Source organism: Rhamphochromis longiceps, linkage group LG9, assembly GCF_057381845.1.
Source record: "Rhamphochromis longiceps isolate RC_006_pf linkage group LG9, R_longiceps_female_GT1.1, whole genome shotgun sequence".
Lineage (NCBI taxonomy): Eukaryota > Metazoa > Chordata > Actinopteri > Cichliformes > Cichlidae > Rhamphochromis > Rhamphochromis longiceps.
In genome coordinates, this window is record NC_140565.1 from 19190224 (window position 1) to 19217439 (window position 27216).

The window sequence follows — 27216 nt, forward strand, 5'->3', positions numbered from 1 at the left end:
CCTGGGCCACCATGTGGATTCAGCTGACCAGCTTAAGTGGGGATTAGTTGTTTTAAAGTTAGATTTTGATTAAAGCATTGTTTTGCAAAAGTTGTAACACACAACACATGGCTTATATACTCTGTAAAATACAAAAGACTTTGTGCAGATTATAAGATAAATATGTATTAGAAATGACAAAGGGGCTATTGACTGAAAAATGCCACTTTTTACTTGTCTTGTGCATTTTTTAAATTTGCATTAACATCTTAAAATACTAAACAAATCACAATTTTTATGTCAGTGCGTATATGAAAATAAGCAACCCTTGCTTGTATAATAACAGGTATATGCAGCAAAGAAGAAGAAACAGTGTGTGCTTGGTCAGGCACCCTGCATGCTCAGATGATCTAGCTAAAAGCTTGGCTGTAGCTATATTTATCTTTGGAAATGCAGGTCTTGAAATAAGTAAAGCGTAGTAAAAAAAAAAAAAAGAAGCCTGCTAACGGCTCTGAATGAAGCATGTTGTGGCACTTCTTTTTTTTTTCTTTCTTTTGATGACACTTCCAACGCTTCATCTAGTCAGGCTTTGTTCTTGTTAGCTTCAAAGACCTGGCAGTTCAGGTTGAAGTAAAGAAGCACATCAAAGATGCTAAATGCAGACCTTTTTTAAAGAAAAAACTAAATGTTTAGCGGTGATGAAGAAAGGCATGTTTTTGCTTTTAAATCCAAGCCCCCTCCCTTCACCTCTCCCATCTTCCCTGCTCTCCCTCACCCCCTTCACCTGGCTGGTTTCACCTGCTGGCAAAGGCTGACACACCACTATGGTAATGGCTTTATTGGCATGAACTGTTGAAGAGAGAAGCCAGCCACCACACACACCATACCACATCAGCCCACCACAACACTCTCGCTTCACAGCTTCCCCCAACTCTGTGATCTCTCTTAATGTTCTGTGGCAAAATGTGTTTCTCTTTCGTCTCCATTGCTTTTGCCTCTTCTTTCTGTTCTATAAATATAGATTTTACTCATGTTGTAATTTTTTTCATCCTTTTTGTGTATTTCAGTATTAAGAAATTATTGGAGGAAGAAATGCTGTTGTCTGTGCTTTGTGAAAGTAAAAGTGAGGTGTGAGAATGAAATATACCGGTTATTTTTGCTAAGATGGCTGTATCGTAAGCAGTGGGAGAGAAGGCAAATTGTAAAGCTGGAATGGTGTTCATGAAGGCTTTGCCTCGGTGTGAAGAGCAAAGCCTGTTGGGAAAAAAAAGAAAAAAAACCTTAGACCATGGAGCTCAGGTTACCCTGGCTCATGTAAACAGTCAGCCATTAAAAAATCATGGCAGGATTTTTGAAAAAAGACTTTATACATCTTTCGCTCCATCTCTCTCTCTCTCTTTTTTTTTTTTTTTTTTACCTGACCATATGAATACCTTTGACCTTTTTTGGACCCTGTATTCCCATGGTGGGCTGGAGTCAGGTCTAATATAGTGTTATAGCCATGCAAGTATATGGCTCTGCTTGATGTTTGCAGAGAGACAAGCAGAGTGGGAGTGGACAGCAAAATGTAACTGTCAGCTAAAGGAGAGTAATAGAGGCATTCGTAGCGTCATAGGAAACATATGTGGCTCCATATGCTCTCCATGTTCTCCTTTCCAGTCTCTTTCATTGTCTGAGATGCACCACTGATCTGAGGGCCTCTAAAGTGCTCTGTGTGTGTGTGTGTGTGTGTGTGTGTGTGTGTGTGTGTGTGTGTGTGTGTGTGTGTGTGTGTGTGTGTGTCTACGCCACTCATCTGGGGGCCTCTGTAGTGCCCTGTGCATGAGCGTGTGTGTGTGTGTGTGTACACTTGCAGACATACAGAAATGAGTTATGTGTCTTTGTGTGCTAAAAAAAAAAAAAGACATAAGCATGAACCGTTGTGTTACCGCAAAGAAAGTGTGTGTGTATTTCTCCCGTTCTTTTTTTCATGGCCATTGTGAGTCGGCTGTGAAGTTGTGCATTTTTCTATTGTGCCCCAGGCACAGGCAGGCCTAGGGAAGACAGCCCTGATGGTCATTAGGACCTGTCAGTATGCCTAGAGGAGGAGTGCTGATAAATTTCAGATAGTGTCAATTGCAGATGAAAGATCTGCTGAAGATGCTAGGGGTGTCACGCTTGACTTGCCACTGCTCAACAAGTCCCATCTTCCTTCCAGCAGCAGCAAGCAGGAAAGTAGGCAGGCTCTCCCACCCTTTACTGGCCCTCAGCCCCCTTCTATCCACAACCCCTCACCCCTTTGCCTACCTACACTCCCTCACCCCCTTCCCCACACCCCATCACCCCCCTCCACCCCACCCCTTCCTGCTTACCTTGGCTAAGCCGCTTTGCATGTTGATTGGGGGAGGGCTAATCCAGTTTGCAGCTGTCGTAGACCAATGATGAATCACCTTTCCGTCATTTGGCCATGCTCCCCTTGCTCAGGGAGGAGGGAGGACCTGGAGGAGGAAACAACAGTGGAGCGGGGCTGCGGCTCAGAGCGAGACAATGTGAGCCTCTGTTCCCCAGCTAGCCCTCTCTTCCCATTCTGCTCCAGAATAACAATAATGTTTTCTCAGACAAGCCTTTTTGTGTCATGGATGGCTCCGGACTGTGACATCGAGCTGCAATAACAAGGAGTGACATTGTTTCTGCTGGGGCAGGTGGAGGCAGAATAAAGAAAGGGAGTGTGGTTTGAGAGGACTCAAAGCCATCTAGGTCCAGGTAAGAGCACAGTTGTGCCAGTGCCAGGAGCATCAGAGACATGTAGCTCTCTGTGTGGCATCAGAGATTGCTTTAGAAATTCTGCTAAAGAACTGTCGGCATTTCTCGGCTTGACTGATTAGAGATGGGAGGCTTTTTAGCCGTCAGTTAATGACAAAAAAGTTTGGCAAAAGGAAAAGAAAACAGGATTAAGCCGTGTGTGCAAGAAATAGGGTCAGTTTATTCTGGATCATCCTTAAGAGTATGCTTAGCGGGTGTGATATTTTTAGGGGAGGAGTAAATTAATATACCTTTGGGAAAAAGGCAATGCAGCTTCCATTACTGGAGCACGCGTGAAGAAGACTGACTTGGACTTTTGTGTTGCTGTTTTTTGTTAATTATAATTACCTTTTTGGTGTGTACTGTCTTGCCTAAATGTATATATATATTTCCCATAAATAATTGATTTGGATTTAAACCCCAAGAAATGACTACATCTGCCAAAATCTACTGGAAAGTATTACAACATAATATCATTGCAATGTTATTTTAAACCCAGTGAATGCATATCATAATTTAATGTTTTTATCTCATAATTCTGTTTCTTGGTGGCATCTGATATCACTCAGACTACTCAGAGTTGCTTGAGCATTTATCTTTGTGGCCTTTTGTAAAGGCCGATGTTTGTCGATAGCAGAGATACCCCAAACCCTGCAATATAATTAAAAATGACAGTACAATGTACAAAACATTTTATCCTAATTTCATTAACTCACTGTTGCAATGGGAGCAGCGGCAGAAACAAATGGGGTGTAGAGTTTGTGGCCATACTTTTTCAAATCACTCGTGCCTTCTTTTAGCTCCATTGTCTGTGCTCAATCAGATCCTTTGAGCGCACAAATGAGAAGAGAGAATAAGGTTTTCAGTGCCGTGGTCTTTTGTATAAACACAGAAACAATTAAGGAGCTTGCCAGAGCAAACACATGCCTCATGAGCTTCTCATCTGCCCATCACTGAGGCATAGACTCTTATAATCAAGCAGAGTGCTGCGTTTTTAACAGGCATGCTGTGCGTTGCTTCCAACCAGCAAACATCTGTTAACAGTCTTCATTATCGCACAAAACGATATATACTTAAGGCCATTTTTGTTTCAAGAAGCATCAGACTAAATTAAGAGTAAACATTTTGCGTTCACATTACGTTAAATTGTGACTGCCAGTGAGAAATCTCAAACTGTGCTGTCAAAATGCTTAACAGTCATTTTATCACTCTGTTCCACACAGTTTTTTTTTTTTTGTGTGTGTAACATTTTGTCTTGTGTACTTCCTTCATTTTAATCTGATAATTGTTTTTTTTCTGGGCATTTAGCACAGCCTAAAAATTGCTTTATTTAAAGTAGTAAAGTAGAAAAATATCACATGCAAGATAGAAATGAGTAAACTTGCATTAAATTGTGTATTTTTCTACTGTAAGTGCAGTGGAATACACTGTGCTTTTTACTCTCTAATGTTCACCATTTTATACCGTGCACGAGGGTGTACACAGAATTCTGCATGAGAGCTCTGCGCCTTCCCTGAAACCAGACTATCTAATTTGATTTGATGTGTGCCTGCGTGTGTGTGTGTGTGTGTGTGTGTCGTCAGGTCTATGGAAATGCAGGATCTAGCCAGTCCGCACAGCCGAGTAAGTGGAAGCAGTGAATCTCCTAATGGTCCCAACCTTGACAACTCACACATCGGTAACAATTCCATGACACCCAATGGCACTGAAGGTATGTGTGCAGTGCTGTTGTGCGTACATTTACCTTTCTCTCTTTTAATGCTTGCTAAAGTTCCTAAAATAACTGAAAATTGTGACAGTAAACCTAAAAGGATTTTATCACAGTATCGATGCTTTACAGCAATAAAGCCAGCGTGAGTGTTGAACTGATATTTAGAAGTTTTTTAGGATATATTATCAACACTTTTGCTGTAATATAGTATTAACAAGATACTAAAATGGGGCGTGGATTCATTTGACATTTGCTGGTTCTCAGCCTTAACACAGTTCAGTACCTCTGTTGGTCGTTTTCTCGTGACTATTAGCTGTTTATTTAAGCACCCATGTAATTATTCAAAGCCCACAAATGGAAATGATGGCACTTTGCATTTGGTTTCTACTCTACATTGTTATAGTCACTCAGGCGATTCACCTGTGCTTCAAATCTGAGCCTTTGTTTAGTGAAGCAGTCGTCCCCAAATCATAAAACATCAATTTATTAAAAGAACCACATTGTCAGATAAGCTTTAGAAGTATTTTTTTAATTTATTATTTTTGTTTGTTTGTTCATGACACACAGGACCTGTAGTCATGATGTAGACTGTCATGTGTTCCTTTGCCATTCTGTCTTTCCCATAGGTGATAACATCACAATGCTTACCACTGCAGACTGGTTGTTAGGTTCAAACTCACAGTCCGCTGCAGGTTTGTCTACTGTTGGTGCCAATGAAAGGACAATACTTGGTGTTTTGTGTTTTTTGTTTGTTTCAACTCAACTGAAAGCACTCATTGTAATTTTGAACCATCTACTTGACTCATGAAGAAATTTGTATTCTTTAAAATCTCCCCTTAAAATTATATTACTATTTACCAGCTGCAACATTATAAAATCGCCTCAACTATTGTGCCTTTCATTCAGAAACTCTGGTACTTGTTATTTTTTGTGGCATTCTGTTTCAAGCATGGTTTGACACAGACTTGACTTGAGTTCATTGTTAGTGATTGGTCGTACTGTGAACTTGCATATAAGCATTATAAGCATTATAATTCTTAATTTTTTAATTTGGTTGTTCCATGCTGATTTCCTGAATACAGTGGTTATTGTGTGCTCTGTGACCTGAATGCTAGTTTATGCATGCATTTACCACTATTTTTCATCAGTGTGCTGTTGAAAAGAACTACCCTTTGTCAGCATATGTTCCTGCACTGAGCAAGCATAGTGGAAACATGTAAAACATGACAGCAAATGGCTTCTTCAACCATGAGGGATTCCACTGAGCATGACTCCTTTGCCCACATTGTCAATCTGTTTTTCCAAAAAAGGAAGAAAACAATCCTTCAGCCCGCCTGAAGTGAAATGGATAGATTTCAAAGAATCCTGAGCTGTCAGATAGCTGTGAAATTGTCTTTGCAAATCTATTGCTGAGCTGTATAATAGCATCAAGGTCAAACAGCGTTCCCCACCCTCTTAAAAAGATTTTATACACCATATATTTCCTTGACATTTCAGTCGTACTTGCGTATCGCTTTTTTATCAGCGACTTTAACGCACATCTACTGCACTTATTTTCATTCATCCCACATCTAAGTACTGATATGTCAGGAGGTTATTTTCTTTAAAATAATAATAGAAAGCTTTAGTATTTTACATTTACTAGAATCCACTCTCATATGAAAGTTTAATTCATGGTTCTTTTTTAAGTAGATAAAAACTTTCCTATTGCGGTTTTGATTCTATTTTGTCACTCTGAAAGATAAATAACAAGAGATCAAAAGAAAATCTAGCTACCAAAAATAATTAGACAATTCAGTAATACATGTACTTAAGACTACTGCAAATGTATTGTGCATTTAAATTAGCTGACCTTATTTTACATGCAATACACTTATTAAATGTTATTTTTTTCCAAAAAAGTATTTTTTGTTTGTGAAAATGTGGAAGCCTAATGTAGTGAGACAAGATTTTCCTTTTTTCCTGACATTGATGTGGTGCTCTTGCTGAGAATGTGTCTTCTTTGTTTGCAGTTAAAACAGAACCAATGAGCAGCACCGAAATCGCCACCTCAGTAGCAGACACCTCTCTAGATAGCTTCTCAGGATCAGGTGAGACGTTTTGGTGTGTGTGTGTGTGAATGTGTGTGAATGTGTGTCCGACTGCCTCTCTCTCATACACACAGCAGATGAGCATAGAGATGACTGACTGATAAGCCGGTACCCGGGAAATGTCCCTCCAGCTAAAACTACATTACAATGTGTGTTTTTGTGTGATAGTGTGTTTAAGAACAAGGGGATCTACCTCAACTGTCAGCATATATATATGCTGTGCTTGCTTGCACCTGTGTGTGTGTCCTGACTCCACTGGTTCCCATGTCAGTGAGGACTGAATTATGACCTGTAATGCACTGAGCTTGTCTGTCCAGTGGAGTGACGCGCTATCCCAGTGGCCCTCGATCTCCACGGGCTGTTACCCAATCGGCCTATCGGCCTAGGCTTTTCACACCTTCCTTTCAGCAAGGAAATATCTCACTCACACACACACACACACACACACTCTAACATAAACACATTGTTAAATAAAACAAAGGCCGCAGAGTATGATAAGCATTGTTGGAACTATCATAGGAATTATAACTATTTAAAATTTGGGGGGTTTATTTTTCCACCATCTGCAGTAAATCTTTGCTGTAAACATTTGTTAATAGCACTACGTGCAGCTGTACATGGTATTAACCTGCTGCTAATTTGCCTTTATTTCCTAAGCCGTTTAACTAAATGCTTGATACTATATGCTCGGAGGACATAAATCACAGCATGACTTTTGTCTCTGACAGTATTAATGAAATTTAGTAATCTTATACCCCATATCCTCCGTGGGGGAAACCCAAAGCGCTCTTCAGAAGAGCAAGTTTTGTCCAGTGGCAGGTGCTACTGATGTGGGAAAAGTGTTCAATATTAATAACGTGTGTGAGGGGTTTGGGCTTACAGTTACATACAGTTAGCGCCCCCCCGCAACCAAATCCCTTATTTTACATGTCACGACCGATTAGACAGATGTTTTAAAACTGCGTCTCCGGTACAGTTAAATGCCGAGACTGAGATTGTTGCTTCCCCGAATTGTTCTGGTTTTAAACTAACTGAATAATTTTGTCAAGCTTAACAGATTTTAATTTATACAGCTATCTCTTGCATTTTATTAGCTTATTTTGATTTCATTCAATATGACTAATATTGTTTGCGTTTTTTTAACATTTAAAGTTTAAATTTGCAAAACAGCATTCAAGGTAGCTCTTCCACTTTGACTTTTTAAAGATTTTCTTTCTATTCAGAATTATTTACCAGAGTCCTATAAGTAAATTTATATTTTTTGTTAACGTACACGTGCTCTGTGGGTTGACATGGGTGCACATGCACACACGCATCAGCAACAGTAACCGGGAGGATTTTCTACAAATAATCAAATTATAGATATTAAACTACTTTTGTGACTGTTGTTATTTGACAAGCTGGAAAAATGAACCCTGTGCTGTGAATGTGTCAGAATGCAAAGTACATTTTGAGTTGTTTGACTTAAAACCGCACTAGCTAGTTTAATTCTCAGTTTAATCTGAGCTTGCTAGCAGCTTTGTGTTAAAGTTGCCTGTCTTATCTAAAGTAGGGCTTTGTGTTGATCAAAAGGCATATTTAAAAATCAGCATCTCTGTGATTTACCATGAATAGCAGTCTGATGCTTAAAAAATGTTTCTGTCTCAGTTTATTTCTCAACTTTGCACCTATCTACCTATCACCTACTCTCACCTGCACAGTTTGACTGAAGAAGGGGTGATCTGTGAGGCGGCTTTGGGAGAAACCCTCTAACACTATATAGGAAAATGGAGTGAGACAGCTGATATTGCACAATTTTACATACCCCACAACTATAATTAGTGTAGTAATTTTAGAACTAATGTTACAAGTGAATGCATATTATAGTTATTCTGATGAAGGCAGGGAATTGTACAAATATGTACAAAATTGAAGATGGGTGGAGTGAGTTTGAGTGTCCCCTGATTATTGCACAGAGAGCCAGAGCCTCATACAGCATGACTGACAAAGGCAATCTAGAGTTAAATAATTTTTTCTGCACTCAAAATAAAAAAATCTTGTAAAGTTGCTTGTATTTCAACCTTAAGAGCACCGGTGAAGCATATACTCATCAGTGATGAAACGAGTAGCACTCATTAGCTCCAATCAGTGACGTCACTTCAGATATGGCTGTGGCTAGAAAGACCCAAAGCATCTTAAGCCACAAGCCGAGACTGATTCAGGCCGTCGTGTGTGTGTGCTTACACCAGTGTTTGTCATAGCGGCTCAGAAGTATCTCAGAGATACGTGGGTCAGCAGGAGGACCTGATGTTTTTACCTGATTATTTTGCTTCATTATAACTCTCCGGTTTTCAACCTTAAATAAGGTTACCAAAATAAATAGAGTAATGCAATGTAATTACTGTTTCCTTGGAATCCAGAAGTTCTGTTGGCAAAAGATAATATTTACCTTATTTCTTAATGTTTAAATATGTGCTTGCCTCTTTTCTTTTTAACTCTCCTCAGCTATTGGAACCAGTGGCTTCAGCCCAAGACAAACGCACCAGTTCTCTCCACAGATTTACCCTTCCAAGTAAGGTTTCTTTTATTTTTCTGTAAAAAAATAAGCAGCATCCAACTTCATTTCGTTCTTTAATTAGATCCTTCTGCTAGATGGGGGTTTTCTGACTGGCTTTGTTTGCATGGGTGTCTGTAGCCAGCGCACTCTGAAATCTGTCGTAATTATTATCTTGCAAAAATTTCCTTTGCCATTTATTGTTCTTTCACTATGTATATGAGCTTTGCTATGCTGTCTATCTTACAGCTTGGCTGGCTGTTTAGAACGAAGTAGCTCAATCACAAGGAATTTCTCAGTTAGCAAAGTTTGTGTTATGGTTTTGGGGGTAAAACACGGGCCTCACTTTTCCTGCCTTCCTTTTCTCACTCTAGTTTCTTGTTTCTTTTCTCAAATAGCAGAACATATCCGCATATTCTTCCTACCCCTTCATCCCAAAATATGGCTGCGTATGGACAGGCGCAGTACACCACAGGAATGCAGCAGGCCGCAGCTTATGCTAGCTACCCCCAGCCTGGCCAGCCCTATGGCATACCAGCTTATGGTAAGATTAACACAAATGATTGCCTCCTCTTGCTGGAGAGAGTCTGTTAATAATGTCAGAGTTCTTGAAATTGTATTAACCCAAAGTCTTGAAAATGCACAACTAATTTTTTCTTCATGAAGTTTAGGAAAAGTACCTTGCTCATGTTCCCAGAATTCCTCCTGTACACCAAAACCAACAGAGATGCTGAGTTGTTGTTTAGTGCCTGCATATTCTCTTGCAGTGCAGTAGAAGAAAATTTGCTTATGAAGCTGTTCAGATAGATCAGAAAGATTACTGATATAAATCTGAAAACAAGAACTGGTTTCCTCTGGCATCGCAAGAGAAGCATAGAGTACATCGCTTACTGTAGACTTTATTTGTCCTAAGTCTTTGGAGTGTTTTGACCCCACAAGACTCTCCAATATGTGGAGGAATTTACACTGTTTATTTGAATAAAGTCCTGCAATCTGCCGTCGCATAGAGACTACATTGTGACTGACTCAGCCAAAACAGTGGTCAGGGTAGCTCACAAACACGGGCAGAATGTTTTGTTACTTGTGCATCTTTTCATGTGACCTTTGCTAAATGATAATAACAGTTATTAATAAAATCATAAAATAAAACAAGCCTAATCCAAACATGCGTTTTGGTTTTCGAGCAAAGTAGTGTGCTGTTGTGCAGAGTGATGGAACTCAGCGCAAGATAAAATTTCCAAACAACAAATGATGAAAATCAGTAACAGATAATCACCAGTCATCCACTGTGATTAGTGTGTTATGCTAACAGACAGAGGTGGTGTCCCTTTGCTGTCCAGTGTAATTTAAAACTGTGTTGACTGTTGTCTGTGCATCAAACCGATCTGGTGTCACTAACTGATTTAGGTCCATTGTGGGCAGGCATAAAGACGGAGGGGGGGTTGAGTCAGTCCCAATCCCCGGGACAGACAGGCTTCCTAAGCTACAGCTCTGGCTTCACAACACCACAGACAGGACAGGCCCCCTACAGCTACCAGATGCAGGGTGAGGACATCATTGTGAATTCTTTGCTTTTTCTCCCAATTTTTTCCAAAGTTTGAGTTTGTGCGTTAGAAAACACACCACAAGATGAAATACATTTTACTTAAACCCAACAGCATATGAAATAGATGGCAAACTTTTTTTTTTTTTTGCTATTTCTGTAGTGGGTCTCTTTTTGGATGTAATGCACAAAATCCTGTCTTTATATTCAGCCCTTTCAAATAAGGTTTATTTTACTTTTTTTTTTTTTTACATTAGAAGACTTATTCACAGCACAGCCCTCGCCCTCACCCTTGATAGTGGTTGCAACCCAGCGGTGTTTTGTGCAGCCACAACGGCTGCCTTCCTTTCCTCTCCTCTCTTAAAAGTATCAACACAGATGGAAAAATGGCAAGCACTTAGGAGGCAGCAGCCATGTCGCTCCCCAGCCTTTGTTTTTTCTCTCCCTGTGATCATATTTTCATTTGTTTAAGAACTGAGAACACAGAGATTTATGCCCTTGAAACCGATTAAGATGAGTTGTGCACCCTACACTCCCCCTTTTTGTGCTCTTTCTCTCCAGCCATACAGTTTAAATGTAGATCGGGCCTAATGCCCAGTGGACTGTATCTGTTACACTCTTTCTGCTTCTCTCTGGTTCAGAAAGCCTCTGCACTGAGCAAGCTAGCTGCTATTGCAGTCTTTGTATTCTCTCCTGTAATATCTAAAGTGTGACAGTTGAAATATCTCCACATGTTGCTGAAAAGCCCCCAGAACATCCCACAATAAATAACACCAGCTCAGCAGCAGATGTGGCAGGGGAAGCCTCTCTTCCACGCCTCTTAACCAAATACAGTTGGCCACATTCAGAGATTTTGGAGCACACTTCACACCTGAAAAAAGGAGAGGCAGAAAGAGAACGACAGGAACAAAAGTCAGAGCATGTGCGGCAGAGTGCACAAGCTGCTATCCTGCCCTTAGTGGTTTAACTCATGATGACAGTATTATGTTCCCATTCATCTTCTAAGTATTATGCTCTTACTCTGTCTTTCTTTTAACCTCCGTCTATCTCAGTCTCTCCCTCACTCTCTTCAGCTATCTCTGCCTATCTTTTCCCCCATGTTAGCGTTAAGTGCATTAGTAATTGTCAGCCATGTAAGATGACAGATTGACCACTATTCTGGCCCTGGGTTCTCTAACTGTGGCTCTGGCCCTCCGCCACACCATCATCATTACTCTCTCCGGCCTATTGATCTGCCTGGGAAATGTGCCTCAGGCCTGGGTGTCCCAACCAAAGACTCCTTTTCCACATCTGATACTCCCCTTTCTTTCAGTGTCGCTGCCACCAGCCTGTGGCCAGCTGTCAAGGCAGAGGACGATTAGATTAATGTTTTTTGCTCTTTGCTTTCATCTCTGATGCGATCGAGCTTTGTGTGGTTGCTAAAGTCAAGGTACCAAATCATAAAGTGGACACTTGGGGCACTTTTTTGTAGGGCATTTCAGGGAGTACCGAAAATGGCAAAAAATATTAGAGGAGCGTAAACAGACAGAGGCATTGTTTTTATGGTGGTGCTGAGCAGATGCTAATTATGTGAATAATTGGGTTCCAGCATTCTGTCCCAATGGTAGTGCGAGCTGAAGAAGCTGAAGCCTTGGTTGCCTTTTAAAAGGAGAGCCCCATCTGGACTTGATAGGCTATTCCCAAGTGGGGCATACAAACTTCTGCTACAAATATTGTGCACTGATGATAGACATAGCCCATGGCAAGGGACTGATCAAGCAAAGCAAATGGACTTCCAATTGTGGAGCCAGAAGGCAGGAGGGAAGGAGGAGAGGAGGGAGGGATGATGTCTGGTCCTGAGTGAGTGAACTAACTGGAGCAGGACAGGGGGAGGGAGAGAAAACATGCCCCCCGGGGAACCACAAGGCCCTTTCTTTCTCTCCCTGCTATAACCAGCACCACCACTCCAAACAGCATGGGCTCATTCTCACCGGGCTAGCGGGGGTCCCCTCAGCTTTTATGTGGCTCCTTGTTCTCCACAGAGCAACCCTCAAACCTGCCAGCGAGAGCTTTTATGACTGTTTGAACTGTGCATTAGGCTAATTTGTTGTTCTTTGCGGCCTTTGCACCTTGTTTTTGTCTTATTGTTCAATTGAACCTTCGCAGTATTTTGAACTTTCTTCAGCGAACACAGGAAAGTTTTACGTATCTCCTTCCCCTTAAAATATTAAACAAGAAAAGAAAGAGCAACGCTGATAATTACCGGGATGTAAAACATGCTGGAGGTAAAAACTGCACATGCTGCACAAATAATTATTAAATTCTGGTAATTTAAAGGTATTTCTTTTTATCTTTTAGCCACTGTGCTGCAAGTGTAGCTAACTGACAAGTCAAAACTCAATGTCTTCATGCTGCTTCGGATGCACTGCCATATCACCCCCGCACCCAAAAAAAGACACACGCACAAAACACACACACACTCCCCTCCACTCACACAGAAAAACTTCCCTAATCATTCCCCCCTTTCTGAAAGCTGCTTCATGTTTGTCACGGTGTGGGAGGGCCCTCCTGATGGGGCCAATGACCATAGGATGAAAGGAACTCCCTCTGTTTGTGTCTGACAACAAAGGTGTAATTACGTCCTCATTTAGGAACAGTAAATCTATCTCCTGCCTCGTTTTCACTGAAGCTGTGGGATACTTTCTTGGCCTTGGTAGGATGACTACGGTTATAGGTAAAGAAATTGTTTAAAGAATATGGCGGCGCCCTTTTTGTGTCCCCTACGGCTATGTGGACAAACAAGCTGCTTTTGTATGGACAGAAATGAGGTACAAAGCCCACTGTTTTTTGGGCTCAATGTTTTTTAACAATTCATTTGGAATTAATTAATTAAAACTGAATCATCTGTCACTGAGAGTGAGAGAGAGTGACCAGAACTGACCAAAACCCTCGATTTTTAGTTTTGTTTATTTTAATGTGTGCATTACACTGTTGGCAGAATAATTTGCTTATACTAAACTCCACAAGTAATCATTTCTTAATTGCATTATTTTGGATAAGAATGAATTACACTTGAGTTGATGAGAAATCTGCACATAAAAGTCACATCAACACATCGTGGCCCCTACTCACAGCTTTTCCGATGAGTATTTTGCAATGAAACTTCTTTATAAACACGATTGTTGCTCATTTGCTCAAATGGGAATCCCCCTCACTACATCTTTATAATGGATAAACCAGTTTTACTTAGTTGACCAGTTCGCAGTCATTGTTTGTGATTAAATAAATATTTGAGTTCAGTTTAATGCTGTTAAGCCTTGGGCAATAAAATCTGGCAAATTCTCTTTCTTTCTTTTCCTTTTTTTAACAGTTAGAAGTAACATTTATTAATTAATATTAATTTGTGGATCAAAATATGCAAATGAAGACAGATTTTTATGTTAATTATTCAGTTCTTTAAATCGTCACAATAACTGTTATCTCAAGAATTAGGATCTGGTTTCTCTACCAGTGTATGACCCCTTTAAACTGTCCCTCCTGCTGTTCTCTGACTTGACATGACAGTACAGGTGGATGGCCACTGAGGAGAGATGTTGTGTCCCAACAGCTGCTGCTGTCCTATGCTACAAATCATAGCATGTATGATATTAGGGCATTAGATACTATTGACCCTTTTGAGTGATTTAATTACCCAGAAGAACCATAGTTTGAACAAGTGGAAAGGAGAAGCATACATATTCATCAGGGCTGGATTTCAGTAGCACACCATGCCAGAGCTGCTCACCCCAACTTCAACCCTCTTTTCATATACATCTCTGTCACTATACCCCCACCCCCCACCTCCTACTCATGTCCCGTCCAGAGTGCATCCACCGTTTCCACCCCCTTTACTCAACGCGCCACCCTTCGGTAACTCGCACACAACAGTCTCTTGTGTTCTTCGCATTGTGCGGGCTTGGAAGCAGGTTTTCCCCCCCACCTCTGCACTGTCATTCATCAGGCCTGATCCAATCACAGATAAGGGAGGAAGAGCAGAAAGATAAGGCCACTGTTTGGAGCTCTCCCTGAGGCCTCCCTCTGTTCACCTACTAAAATAGTTGTTTCAAGATGAATCTTTTTTCCCCCTCCTAACAATGCACCATTTTATTTACACTGCTGCAGATTTAATTTTGTCTTTTCATGTAACATAACTTAAAGTTCCAATGTTTTTCTCCTCATAGGTGGGACTTTCACAACAACGTCAGGATTGTACACAGGAAATAACTCCCTGACAAACTCAACTGGCTTCAACAGCACGCAACAGGTAGCTGCGGATTTCTCCCTTATCTCCTTATTCCTCTAATCTGGTATCAATTTGCAGCTATCATTTTATACTTGAGGTTTGAACTGATCTTGGAAATCTTCATGAAACATGCGTACTCAATATGCTACATTTCACCCATGACACATTCAGACATAAATCATTCACAATGTCAAAAGCTTTGTACACAGGCTTATCTACCGTACCTCCTCCAACACATGTATATTATGCCACAGAGGAAAGGAGGAGGGGAAAAAAACAAGACAGATCGTTGTCCAGATGTAGGACAGAACAGAACATGTGTTTGCATTTATTTTTTGGAATCTGCACTGTAAAGTAGCAACACTGGTGCAGGGCATTTCTCAGATTACCCTGCCAAACCACCTAGTTATTTTCTTCAATTCTGCTACCTTTTGTCTTTCTGTCTGCCTCTGTGTTTTGATCTAAATCTTCCCTCTAACATCGCATTGAACATATCATTCCATTTGACTCTTTTTTTTATGTATCCCTGCTCAGACATGCACTTCTTCTCTGAACATGTTGACTTTGTGTCTGAGTGAGCACCCTGGTAATACTTATGTAAAAGTCACGATGGCAGTATTATGACGCTGGTCCTAGTAAGGATAAAATGGTAAATGGCCTGTATTTGTATAGCGCTTTACTAGTCCCTAATGACCCAAAAGCGCTTTACACATCCAGTCATCCACACATTCACACACTGGTGATGGCAAGCTACATTGTAGCCACAGCCACCCTGGGGCGCACTGACAGAGGCGAGGCTGCCGTACACTGGCGCCACCGGGCCCTCTGACCACCACCAGTAGGCAACGGGTGAAGTGTCTTGCCCAAGAACACAACGCGATTGAGCCATCAGATATCTCCATTTGCATTTGCAGACAAGCAAATGAGCCATTGTCTGGAAAGCAGCTTAGAAATAAGTCCAGCCTTTTGCATGCTTGGAACTGGGCAGGCTTTTGGACAGAAACTTAAGAAAAGGGAATTTAAGAAAAGGATTCCCTAAAAGTCATGAACTAGCCATGGAGATGATAATGTTAAACAAGATGCAGTGAACTTAGGACAAATTCTTCAAAGAAATTTTGAACATGATGTCTCTTTTAACTCTGTCATCTCCATTACCACAGCACCATTTCCACAAACCATGAACAGAAACTCCAGTGCTGTCCAGTTTGGAGTGTATGACATCATGTGTGTAACGTCTCTTTTCATCACTATTGGGAAGATGTCTCAATGAAACCTTGAGGGACACTGACACACAAGTGACCTACAGAGTTGTGTCAAATTAAAGGAAAAAGCTGAACACTAAACCCCTACAGTGCTCTTAGAGGGAAAAGTACAATAGGGGTTAATAAAAAGTTGTTCTAAGTAATCGTCTGTATCCTGAAATGAAAATCATGAGTGTTCTTCCCCTGAAAGAATTCAAGCAGTTTTTGGTTGCAATTTACTCCCTTACATGTGTCTGACTAAATGAAATGCCATCACTTTAATCAACTAATTAAAAGTTACCAACTTTTTCAATTTACCCTACTTACTCCACAGGACTACCCAAGTTATCCAGCCTTCGGCCAGGGCCAGTATGCTCAGTATTATAACAGCTCACCCTACACTTCACCCTACATGACAAGTAACAACACCAGCCCCAGCACGCCCTCAACCACCACTACCTACACCCTCCAGGAACCACCCACTGGCATCACCAGCCAAGCCCTCACAGACAACCCTGCAGGTAGGAATTAAACCTCAGCTAGACCTGCCTTGTATAACCTGAAGATCACCAGTTTGATTCTGGTAAGAGGTGTGTGTCTCTTGGAATTTGCTCTCCATAGCAGAGAAAATGTTCACTTCCACTACATAAGAACAGGACAGTTTGAGCCACTACATCTAGTGGTGAGATAAAACAGAAATCAGATGTAAGATTTTCCATAATTTCATGTGACATTATTGCATCATCTTGCAACTGAGATTGTATATTATAAGCCACTCAGAATTTTATGACTGCATTTGAAATTGTCATCATTCACGCTGAAGACAGCTGGCTTTAACTAAATATAATTTCATACTTCCATCATTCAATTTAGATAAAGGACATTTTAGCTATTTCCAGTTGACATGCACTCCATTACCTCTTGTTTATTAAATCAGTATGGCGCACAGTAGCCTTTATTATTTGTTCTGCATCTGATTTATGGCATGCTTGTTACCTGCAGTCTTATAAGTTATGTCTCCTGCAGGATGCTGTCTGTCCTCCATCAAGACAAATAGTCCCTTTAAACATCTTTTCTAAAAGCAAATAGAAGCTCGTCTTCGGTGCGCTCTTTTAATACTCCCCTTCCTCCTTCTTTCCTTCCTTTCAGGAGAGTACAGTACCATCCACAGTCCATCAACCCCCATTAAAGATTCAGATTCAGATCGATTGCGCCGAGCCTCGGATGGAAAGTCACGTGGCCGTGGAAGAAGGAACAACAACCCATCACCGCCGCCCGACTCTGACCTTGAGGTAGGGTGAACCCGCTACCTTGGCGACAGACAGCCTCGCCCTGTCTGAGACACATGGACACTAATCCACTTACTATATGGCTGCCACACCAACTTTAACACTTGATGGACATTAATACTTAAAGACATGATTCCTTAACTTTAAATGCATTAGTAATGCATTGTGGAATATATGAGTCATCACTAAACGCATATCATCTATAAAGAGCTATAGTAAATAAACATAAATAAATAAATAAACAATAAGGCATGTGATTAAGTGAGTCATCACTGATGAGATACGTATTACATATATACCACGCACTGAAGACTGCTCACTAGCTGTTGCTTACAGTGGTGTTATTGCCCACTTTGATAGTGACCATGTGTCAAAATAAACTTGCTGTAATTTCGAGGACTCTTCATTAATATGTTATTAATTTGACTGAGGATAATAGCAGCCATTAAAACACTGACATCATGGCATGTTAACATATCTAGTTAATTAGTTTGCCACTATTGATTACTCTAATGTAAAGGGCACGGGGTGGAAAGTGTGTAGTGGGGTGGTGAGAGAAGTGTTGCGGTGACCAACCCAAGCAAATGGATCCTGGTCCCTGTGGCACACGAATACGCTCCTGGCCTATTGACCAGGAGGATCACCTTGCAGCCCTACAGAGTGCACCATTGATTTTGCCTCTTTTTTTCTCTGTTTTTCTTTGTTTCTTTCTCCCCCACCTCTGCCCCCCATCTCTCTAGCGAGTTTTCATCTGGGACCTAGATGAAACAATCATCATTTTCCATTCCTTGCTTACGGGTTCTTATGCCAACAGATATGGACGGGTGAGTGACATCAGACTCTGGCAGTAGCCATTCACTTTATCAGCAAAATGCATGAATATTAAAAGGAGGGGGGCAGAGGATAGATTTCACTTTGCTCTAACCCCACAGTGAGACGATAGAGCAGAACTCAATGTATAGATAATTGCTTCTTCTTATTTTTTTAAACGAGTCCAATGAGATCTGACAAAAACCTGACTGCTCTTTGCAGCTGTTGGGGGGCTCTGCATGGCCCATCCAGGCCCGGCTGTAGGGGCTCAAAACAGTTGCACTCTGGATGTCTATTGACACATCTTGAGTGTTCCTTTCTCCTTCAGAAATGCCACATTGTTAGTTTAATTAAGTGCTTCTCAATCCATCCTTCTCAGGCAGGGATCTCCCTGGAGACCCTGGCAGGAGAGTGAGTCCACTAAATACAGCCCAGCCAGAACTCAAACTAGAGCTTAGAAATTCTGCCAAACCTGGCTTAATTAAGACTCAACAAATATGTATGTATTAACAAACATATATTTTATTATTATAGCGAAAGGTCATTTCTATCCCATGTAACTTTGTGTGCTCATGAAATGAAGAGTTTACTTTTCCAGGGTTTTCTATTTGTTGTTTCATGTAAATTGCTTCTCTAAATTTAAACCTTCAAAACAAATAATTTGGGAAATAAGCCAGAATGCTTTTCTCATGGTTATATTGAGGTCATAGGTTCCTTTAAAGTACATCATCCTGTCTGTTTTTCCCCTTCTAGATATAAAAATTGACTTTAATATGAAATTCATAAACTAATATGCATTTTATTTTAATTTTGTTTTAGAGCAGTGTTTTGTTTTTGTTTTTTTGAAAATGACATATTACTCCTCCTATGTCAGAGAGCTTAGCGTCTGCAGCCCATGCTCTGTGCCTTTGTTCTGGTATGAGGGGTGTTTGATGGGGGTAGTGTTTTGTTTTGGGGGTGAAAGAGGGCTGCCCCACGACCCTTTACTGTTTATTTACTTTATTCCCAGCCCTGCCTGCTGCGTAAAGAGAGAGCTAAATGCTTAGGGAGCTGTGGCTCCGTCATGAGGGTCTTTTGCACCATGCACACACATAATCACACATAGGGTCTCCAGTGTGCTGCTCTGAAACTCCATAATGGCCCATTCCATCAGAGCTCATATAGGATGCGACAGCTAACTAGAGCCACTCGCTCTGGATTTTTTCATTTGTTCTCTGTTTTTCTTCCTCTCTGCCCATTTTACTCACTTTGTAACCCATGATTTTGTCCCTCTGCCATGCCCTTATCTGAAATACAGATCTATAAACTCCCTTAGAAAAGAAAGTTAAGACTAACAACCAACACAACCATTCCACCCCCTTCTCCTCCTTTCTGGCTTTCATTGATGCCAGGCATAAACAAAAAAGATACAAAACAGTTTTCCCTCCTAGCTGCTCTAAACTTGCTATAAATAGATGTGTATCTGAGTGAGTACACATCCACACTTTCGCTCACTCTCTGTGACCTCCCACCCGCGCGCTCTCTGACTTTTTTCTCTCTCCCTCTCTCTCTCTCCCTCATACACATAAACACACTGCTGTTGTTATCAGCTCTTTTAATTGGCATCAAGGCAGCTCACCCCCATAAAGCTGATGGTTAAGGCCAGCTGTGCTGGTACTGGGCTGGCCAGAGCGAGAGCTTAAAGTGGGTGGGGATGGGGGTTGTTATTGGTAAGGGGCTTGAGGGTGGAGGGGGAGGCTTGGCGTCCCCCTAAAGCCACTGACATCTCAGGACAGGTGGTGCTGGAGCAGTGACCTGCTTGTATTCTTAACTCCCTCACTGACTGATTGTTTAGATTTAATTGGAAAGGATTCACTTGTGCAGAAAAGGCAGCCTTTTCCCACCAAACCAGTCCATAAGAGTGAATCACCCAACAGCGCCAGAGGTTGGGAAGAGGGAGCTGGTAGCCTGTTCATGTGGGAGGCTAATTATTTTTGATGAATTCTTACTGAAAGATTGGTTCAAACTGGGAGGTTAAGAGGAAGGAGAAAGCCTCTAGAAGTGGGAATTGAGCTCTCCTTGTGTGGTTTGTACTCTGTCATTTTAGAGAAAACATAAGCATTGTGGGGTGTGACAGCTAATCAGCAGAAAGCTCAGGTGTGTCTTTAGGTGGTTTAACTCTCTAATCCCTGCTTCTGGTCCTGCCTGGCTTGTCTCTTATACAAGTCTCACCCAGCTGCAGGAAAACCTCCTCCACGGGAAGCTTTTGTCTTCACTTTGTCCTTTACTTGCTGAGGACATTCTGCTGATTTGAGACTTAAAATGTAAAAGGCATTCAATATGTATGAAAACAAACAAGCACAAAAAAAGAATGTAAACATATCTCTCAAGTTATTTAATTAATAGTAATATTAATATATATGAAAATCCAAAAGTAAAACAACAATAAACAATGGACAATTTTATAATCATAAGAAGTTTCATTACAATTACAGTCATTAGGGTTTATAATTTTGTAGATGTTCATGTGAGAATGATCTGATGACATTTTGCCTATACGTTAACCTTTTAAAAGGAAAACTGCACACATTGTCACATGCTCATTAACTATTTACAGTGTTGTTCACTCCTCTCTTGGTATTATCTTACAGACAGTGCAGCCATATCACCATTGCAGCACGTGTCACATTGCTGACAGAGATCACAATTTAAGGAGGAATTTGTAGTTGCGCCTGATATAGGGATTAATATAACTGTTGAATTATTTTGCAGTTTTAATTTTGAACAAACGGAGTGACTGTCAGTTAACTAAAGAACCTTTACAGGGAATCGTATTTTATCATGTAGAGAGCAATCAGATGATGCATCTGGACAACTATGTGGAGAATGGGCTATTTACGATGAGGCTGTGACCCCGGCTCTTCCATTTAACTGCCCCTCCCAAGAACAGGCATGGTTTTACTCGGTTCATTCTGTCTGTCTGTGGCATTTCTGATGACTATTCTGGTCCCTTTCAGAGGGTCGTAAACAGAGACTGAAACTTTCAAGTGCGCCTAATGTCTTCTTTTATGGGAATACCTTGCTGTAGAATTTAAAGGGATTTTTGTGTTAATTGACAGACTTGCAGGGAACTTCATTATTTACTGTTCTGCATTGCTTCATCTGCTTCTTCAAAAATACAGTGTATACACACACACTTATTTCAGAATAGTTTGGTTTGATTTAATTAGTTTTGTCTGTTTTCTGTAGGACCCGCCAACATCTGTATCGTTAGGCCTTAGGATGGAAGAAATGATCTTCAACTTGGCCGACACGCACTTATTCTTTAACGACTTAGAGGTGAGTCTGTTTGTGTGTGTTTTACTCTGGTATGTTTTGTTTCTGCACAATTGCCTTCTGTTTACTTTCTGATGATTTTAGTGGCCAGAGGAGTGGATGTGCTGGGTGTGAGAATTTTTTAGTAAAAGAAGCAACTGTTACGTAGCGTAGATCCTTTTTTACTAATCTCTTAGTAATCTATCCCATAAGCGATGGCATGAATTTTACATGCGCTGTCAGTCTCCTGGGTCACCAGCCCTGCCCCCCCACCTCCACTGTCTTCCCACTCCCATGGCAGCTAGTCCAATTTGTCAGGCTCTAGTGTTTCTGTGGCTGCTCTGTCTGTGTGTCATGCTGTGTGCTTGGTGTCGCTGTCCACCTACACTACACCACAGACCCCCTCCGTCACAGCATGAAATCCCTGCCACCTCCCCTCCCTTGCCCCCCTGATTCATGTACAGTTAGTGTAAAATCTTCCCCTGGGGCACAGGAATAGAAGGATCAGGCGTGGAGAAAAATGTGCGTCACATTTGTTTCAACAAATATGACGCACACTTCATGCATGGGTATGAAGCATACCCTGTGTGCAGATTCAAATGTCAAACCCAACTTACAAGCAACTGTCCACAAATGTATCGTATTTTTTATATTTGCAGGTTTTTTTGTCCACGCCTTAACAATTTTCTCCCGGTGAATCTGATCCCACCGGCCCTGCTTTTTTCCTCAGAGTCCTGCTTTATGCTGACCTCACAGGAGAGGAAATGTTTTGTTTGATACTTAAGTGTGAAGAGATCTGCGGCCGGCCTGCCAAGTCTCATTACTCACCACCATGTTCGGCTGTGCTACATGAAGCAAGCCCAAGAACGAGCAAAAAACATGGGAGACAGAGAAAGAAAATATGCATACTCCCCCAAAAAGACAAGCGACTGAGATCCCAAGTGCAGTCATCGTGATCAAAGTTAATTGGCTACAATTGGCTGGTTAAATATTTCCTTATGCCCTGGCCATGTAGAAGCTGTTGTAGCTGCACTTTATTTAATAGATGTGCCCCAATCATTTGAAAAAAATGGCACTTTGTGACAATGCTTAAATGTGGTTTTGCTCAACATCTGTCCCGTGTTTTGATCCTTTCATGTGCTTTGAAAGTGTTCACAGATGAATTGGCAGCTCAGTCTACTTCAAAACTCCAGCACACACATTTCTTCTGCTCTGTCTCAGCAACAGTATTATTTGATTTTGTGTTTAGGCTTTAAGGACTCAATTTTTGCAGCTTAAATTGGTGTAGTATGCTTAGGTAGGGATGCTTTTTACAGTGTCCAGTGTAAAGACGTCTCTGCAGATTCTGCAGTAATTGTCACTAACAATGATACCAGAGGAGGAGTGACATTCTCTTGAAGGCATATTGATCTCTCCTCTTAAGCTGAGCAGGGCCAGTGTGAGTGTTAAGTGCCAGGTCTCAGCAATGCCTAACCAGTTGTATTTCCTCTCTGCTGATTTACGGTCCTGCATCTCAGATAGAGCCAAGTAGAGTCCAACTATAAATACCACAGCCAGCAGCAGTTATGTATTTAAGCATGTGCAGAAATGCATATGGTCCATCTAATTTGGTCTAAGCCATAAAGGGAGACCCCAGAGGCTGTGCAGAAACACAGGTGCAGAGTTAGTGGCCTGACGGTGTGTGAGTGGTCCATCTAAGTCTTAACACTGTTCTGACAGCCACTGCACGAGGATATTAAATATGAGCTCAATAAAATTTCAAAGTGTGTATAATTCCTAATTGTTTTAATTTGAATATGGTTTCTTTAAAAAAAAGTAGATTCAAAGTTTTTAAAGCATTGGGCTGCTTTATAGGACATCTAAAAACCACAATTAAGCATAATATTATACTGAGTCTGCAGAGGCCACATGCCACAGGCCACAGCGTATAATGCGTGTTAGTGTGTGTGTATATCTGTGTGTGAATAGAGGCTGGACTGTGTTGATAGAGCTGGTGAGTGACGATTCAGGGGAAAGTCATAAAAAGAAAGAGGGCATGCCGAAGGGGTCAACAGGGATCAGTTTCCCCCTTATGTCTCTCTCTCTCTCTCTCCCTCACCCTTTTTCCTCCAACCATTTTTTTCTGGATCAGCACTCTCTTGTTTTTGTTCACTGTTTTTTATATGAGTCCCAGAAATACTGAAGTTTCACTAAAAGACCTCCCTTCCCAACTTGCACGCGCAATTCTCTCGATCGATTGTCCCACACAAGCCATTTGTTATTAAGCTCTATTATAAAGGAAGGGTGTATGATTGTATGAACAGCACGATCTTTTTTCTATCATCAAAAATGCTCAGTATAGAATAATCCATACTGAGGCGATCTCAGCTCTATTAATTTTTTTTTATTCTGGTTAGAAAAATCGTATTTCAGTATTTACAGAAATAAGCAAATGCTTACTTTATTACAATTTGTAAAACAGAACAAATACTGGTTGTAATCAGTTAATAATAATATCCAATGTAATGGGGGTTTTTTTCAGTATCATACTCTGACAATACTAAACCTGTTATCATCTTTGAAATATAGCAGATTGGCCTCACTGAATGCCTTTGTGGCAGGGGATTGCATGTGGAGTTAATTGATGGTCTGAAGTGATGTGTATAATGAAGTCCACTGAGGCTGAGTGCATAGAGAAGACTGACAGCTCTGCTGTGGCTCGGGGTGTGAGTTTACTGTAGGTGTGCTGCTCTAGGCCGAACTCTAATGCTGAGCAGTATGTGGGAACCAGGGGCCTCTTTCTCGCTGGCCGAGCCCCCTGTGTTCCCCTCTCAGTGGGGTACGGGGGCTGCCGTCTCCCGCCTCCTTGGGTGAGAAAACAACCCTCCCAGTCTGGAGAATAAAGGCCATGGGGGCAAACCACTCACAGGGCAAGAGAGGGGGAGAGGTCTCTAAAGGTGGGAACATTTTAAATTAGTCCACTGATGCCTCCTTGCTCTGTGCAGTGCACGCTCACTCACACACTCTAAACACATGGAGCTATACCCACACACATATGGAAACGCATGCACACTGTACGTAAGTGTATAATCAAACGCTGACATTCGCACACACATGCCTGTGTAACAATCCTGTAACACTGTAAGCTGACTACCTTTTATAGCTCCCAGCCTGCAGTCACAGGGTTGAAAACTCCACTGTCACTTTCACCCAGGGGCTGCCTGTTAATGAGAGATGCTGTGAAACACACGGTTACCTTTTCCTACTGGCTGAAATGGCCCTCCAGAGCCTCTTATTGTGGAGCCTTTCTGTTGGTTTTATGTCCCACTTTAGAAATGCAGTCCTGTACTTGCAATTCTATATGACTGGTAGCTTTATTGTGTTTTTAGTGATAGTTTATTTCTTGGTGATTTTATTCCTGGGAAAGCAGGGCTGTGATGCTAGCTGTGATTTTCATTGCATCACAAAATTAAGTCATGCACTTGATCAGTTACCAGTTAGCACTACAGCAGAATTAGTGATTATTTGTATATTCATAGGAAATCAAAAACACAACACTGTCATCATGTTAGACACCTTTACAATAGCACATAAATCTGTGAAGATCTGCACCAGTAAAAAGCTTGGAAACCAGAAATTACAACTTTCTTTTCTTTTTTTTTTAAATTTATCAACTTTCAACATGCTGCCGAAACCAAACTACAACATTTTTATATGTGGTATATTTTGTCAGATGGGCTTCTTTGGGTCTGCGTACAGTGATGTGGTTATTTTAATCATTTGCTTGGCCACTGATGCTGCACTCAGACATAACTCCATCAGGTTTCAAGGCGGGGTTGATGGTGTGTTTTGGGAGGACTACAAACAGAAAGTGGTGGTTTCAAAGCCATCCTGTCAATCTATGCTCCACAGAGGTCCACATCAACCCCATCCTCCACTATCCGCAAACAGCTGATTCATACACCACTAAGGTGTTCATGGAAAATATAACATTACGGTCTGGTGACAAATGAGGAAATTTTACAGATTTCTAGTCTTGCGTTAAAAAGAAAGATGCAACACCTGCGCAACGTAATTTGTGTAGGAAGAGATAGGAAAGTGCACAGATTTGTCCAAACAACAGACCACTCGGCAGGGATAAACTCCTTCACTACGGATTTGTTCATTGCTGGGGGAAAATGCTGAAATGACTGAGATTTGATATGGCATTTAATGTTGCTCTCCTTGAGGTGCGGTTTGGATTTGAAGTGCCAAAAATAAGAAATAATGAGGAGCAGCTCATCTATCACACAGAACTAATTTATACTTTCCGTTGCCTACCTGTGGGGTGTGCCTTTTTTCCTTCTTTCTTTTCTAACTGTAAGCTACAGAGCTCTAAAAAACATTTTGTTAAAATGCAGTTTGCTTCCCTCTGTGCCCCCTTTCCTGGTTGTTGGATTTTTTTAAACCAGCACAGACTTACCTGTGCTTTGTTTGGCACTGCTGTTTGAATTCCATGACTGTTCAAGCACAGATTGTGGATTGGAATGAAGTGGGTTTGAAGAACTCTCCCTTTGTTACCCACATCCTGTGTTTGACCCCCAGATAATCACAGGCCCCCCTCCCATCTGCACCCTCCTCACCCCCCTAGACAGGGGTGCCTTTGGTGGGAACATAGAAGGAAGTTGCTGGGGGTCACAGACCACTGGGGGGGGGGGTGACAGCCTCTACCGGCAGAGTGTTGAGAACCTGCGAACCATGGATGAGCCTTTTTCACATGGCATTAGCCTGTAGGGTCACAGGGAATTTCGCGATGATGGCTGTTATCGCTCACACTGTGGTGTGGGGTGGGTGGCCAAAACACACAGCTCACCTGAGAGAGAAGATGAGATAGGGGGAGAGAGGGGGCAGCTTGGATCTAAAAAGTGGACCCTATTGTGTGGCAGTGACCTAGACCTTCATCGGGGGGGAAATGGTCAAAGAGGGAGTAAACATGGTCCTTTCTGTGTTTTGGTAGCATGCATTGCAGAGTTACCCCGTCTTTCTTCTCCCTACCTCTGACTGCTGCAGTCACCACTCTGAGTTCGATCCAGGGCTACAGGAAGACTCATGCCGTCATCGCTGATTGCTTAATGACAGATGCCAAGGGAACAAAGAGGGCTCTGATAACTTCCTCCCCAGTGAAAGGTTTTCAGCAGACTAGTGGAAAGACAGACAGAAAAAGGAAGAGAGAGTGAATGATGCCGAGATGGAAGCATCCTGTCTTCAATTCGTTTTTTTTTTAGTTTGTGTTTTCTTCTTTCCTGTACAGATAAAAACTGCTCGGTAGCTGAATGAACTCTGATAAAAGAAAAGAACGCCACTGATGAATTTCACAGAAAGACTTGGTGTTTGCATAAGGAGCAATTGCTTCTGGTGGAGGGTCTTCACTTCTTAGTACAGTAGGAACATCTGGTGTAAGTTAGCAGTGATTGTAGGTTTTAGAAAGACCACTGTTTGCTTGGTGAGGGAAGAACGGGGGGATTCAGTGGAAAAGAGGTGTTCAAAAGGTTCTAAGAAATTCTGACTGCCCCTCAATGTGCCACCGTCATGAAAGCCTGTCAGTCTATAGTTAGGATTATACAAACAAAATATTTTTCCTTCTAAGCCTTCAAGCGACAGCAAGTTCAAGACCCTATAATTTATTAACTTTATGAAGTCCTGCACAACTGCAAATAAACTGCTCC

General features: G+C 41.5%; 1 protein-coding gene across 9 annotated transcripts in view; it reads left to right on the forward strand.

Moving 5' to 3' along the window:
* Positions 1-27216, forward strand: part of eya1 (EYA transcriptional coactivator and phosphatase 1) — a 62697-nt gene that overhangs the window by 25795 nt on the left and 9686 nt on the right. For 2 of the 9 annotated variants that reach the window (XM_085418626.1, XM_085418624.1), the window contains exons 2-12: positions 4344-4471; positions 5098-5163; positions 6484-6561; positions 9046-9112; positions 9493-9638; positions 10502-10639; positions 14837-14919; positions 16474-16660; positions 17289-17431; positions 18169-18252; positions 21467-21556. In XM_085418626.1, the coding sequence (XP_085274752.1) occupies positions 4348-4471; positions 5098-5163; positions 6484-6561; positions 9046-9112; positions 9493-9638; positions 10502-10639; positions 14837-14919; positions 16474-16660; positions 17289-17431; positions 18169-18252; positions 21467-21556 (1206 nt within the window). In that variant the 5' untranslated portion in view covers positions 4344-4347. Of the gene's footprint in view, positions 1-2583; positions 2722-4343; positions 4472-5097; positions 5164-6483; positions 6562-9045; positions 9113-9492; positions 9639-10501; positions 10640-14836; positions 14920-16473; positions 16661-17288; positions 17432-18168; positions 18253-21466; positions 21557-27216 lie in introns of those variants that run through there. The other 7 variants (XM_085418625.1, XM_085418627.1, XM_085418628.1 and 4 more) reach the window with 7 other exon arrangements.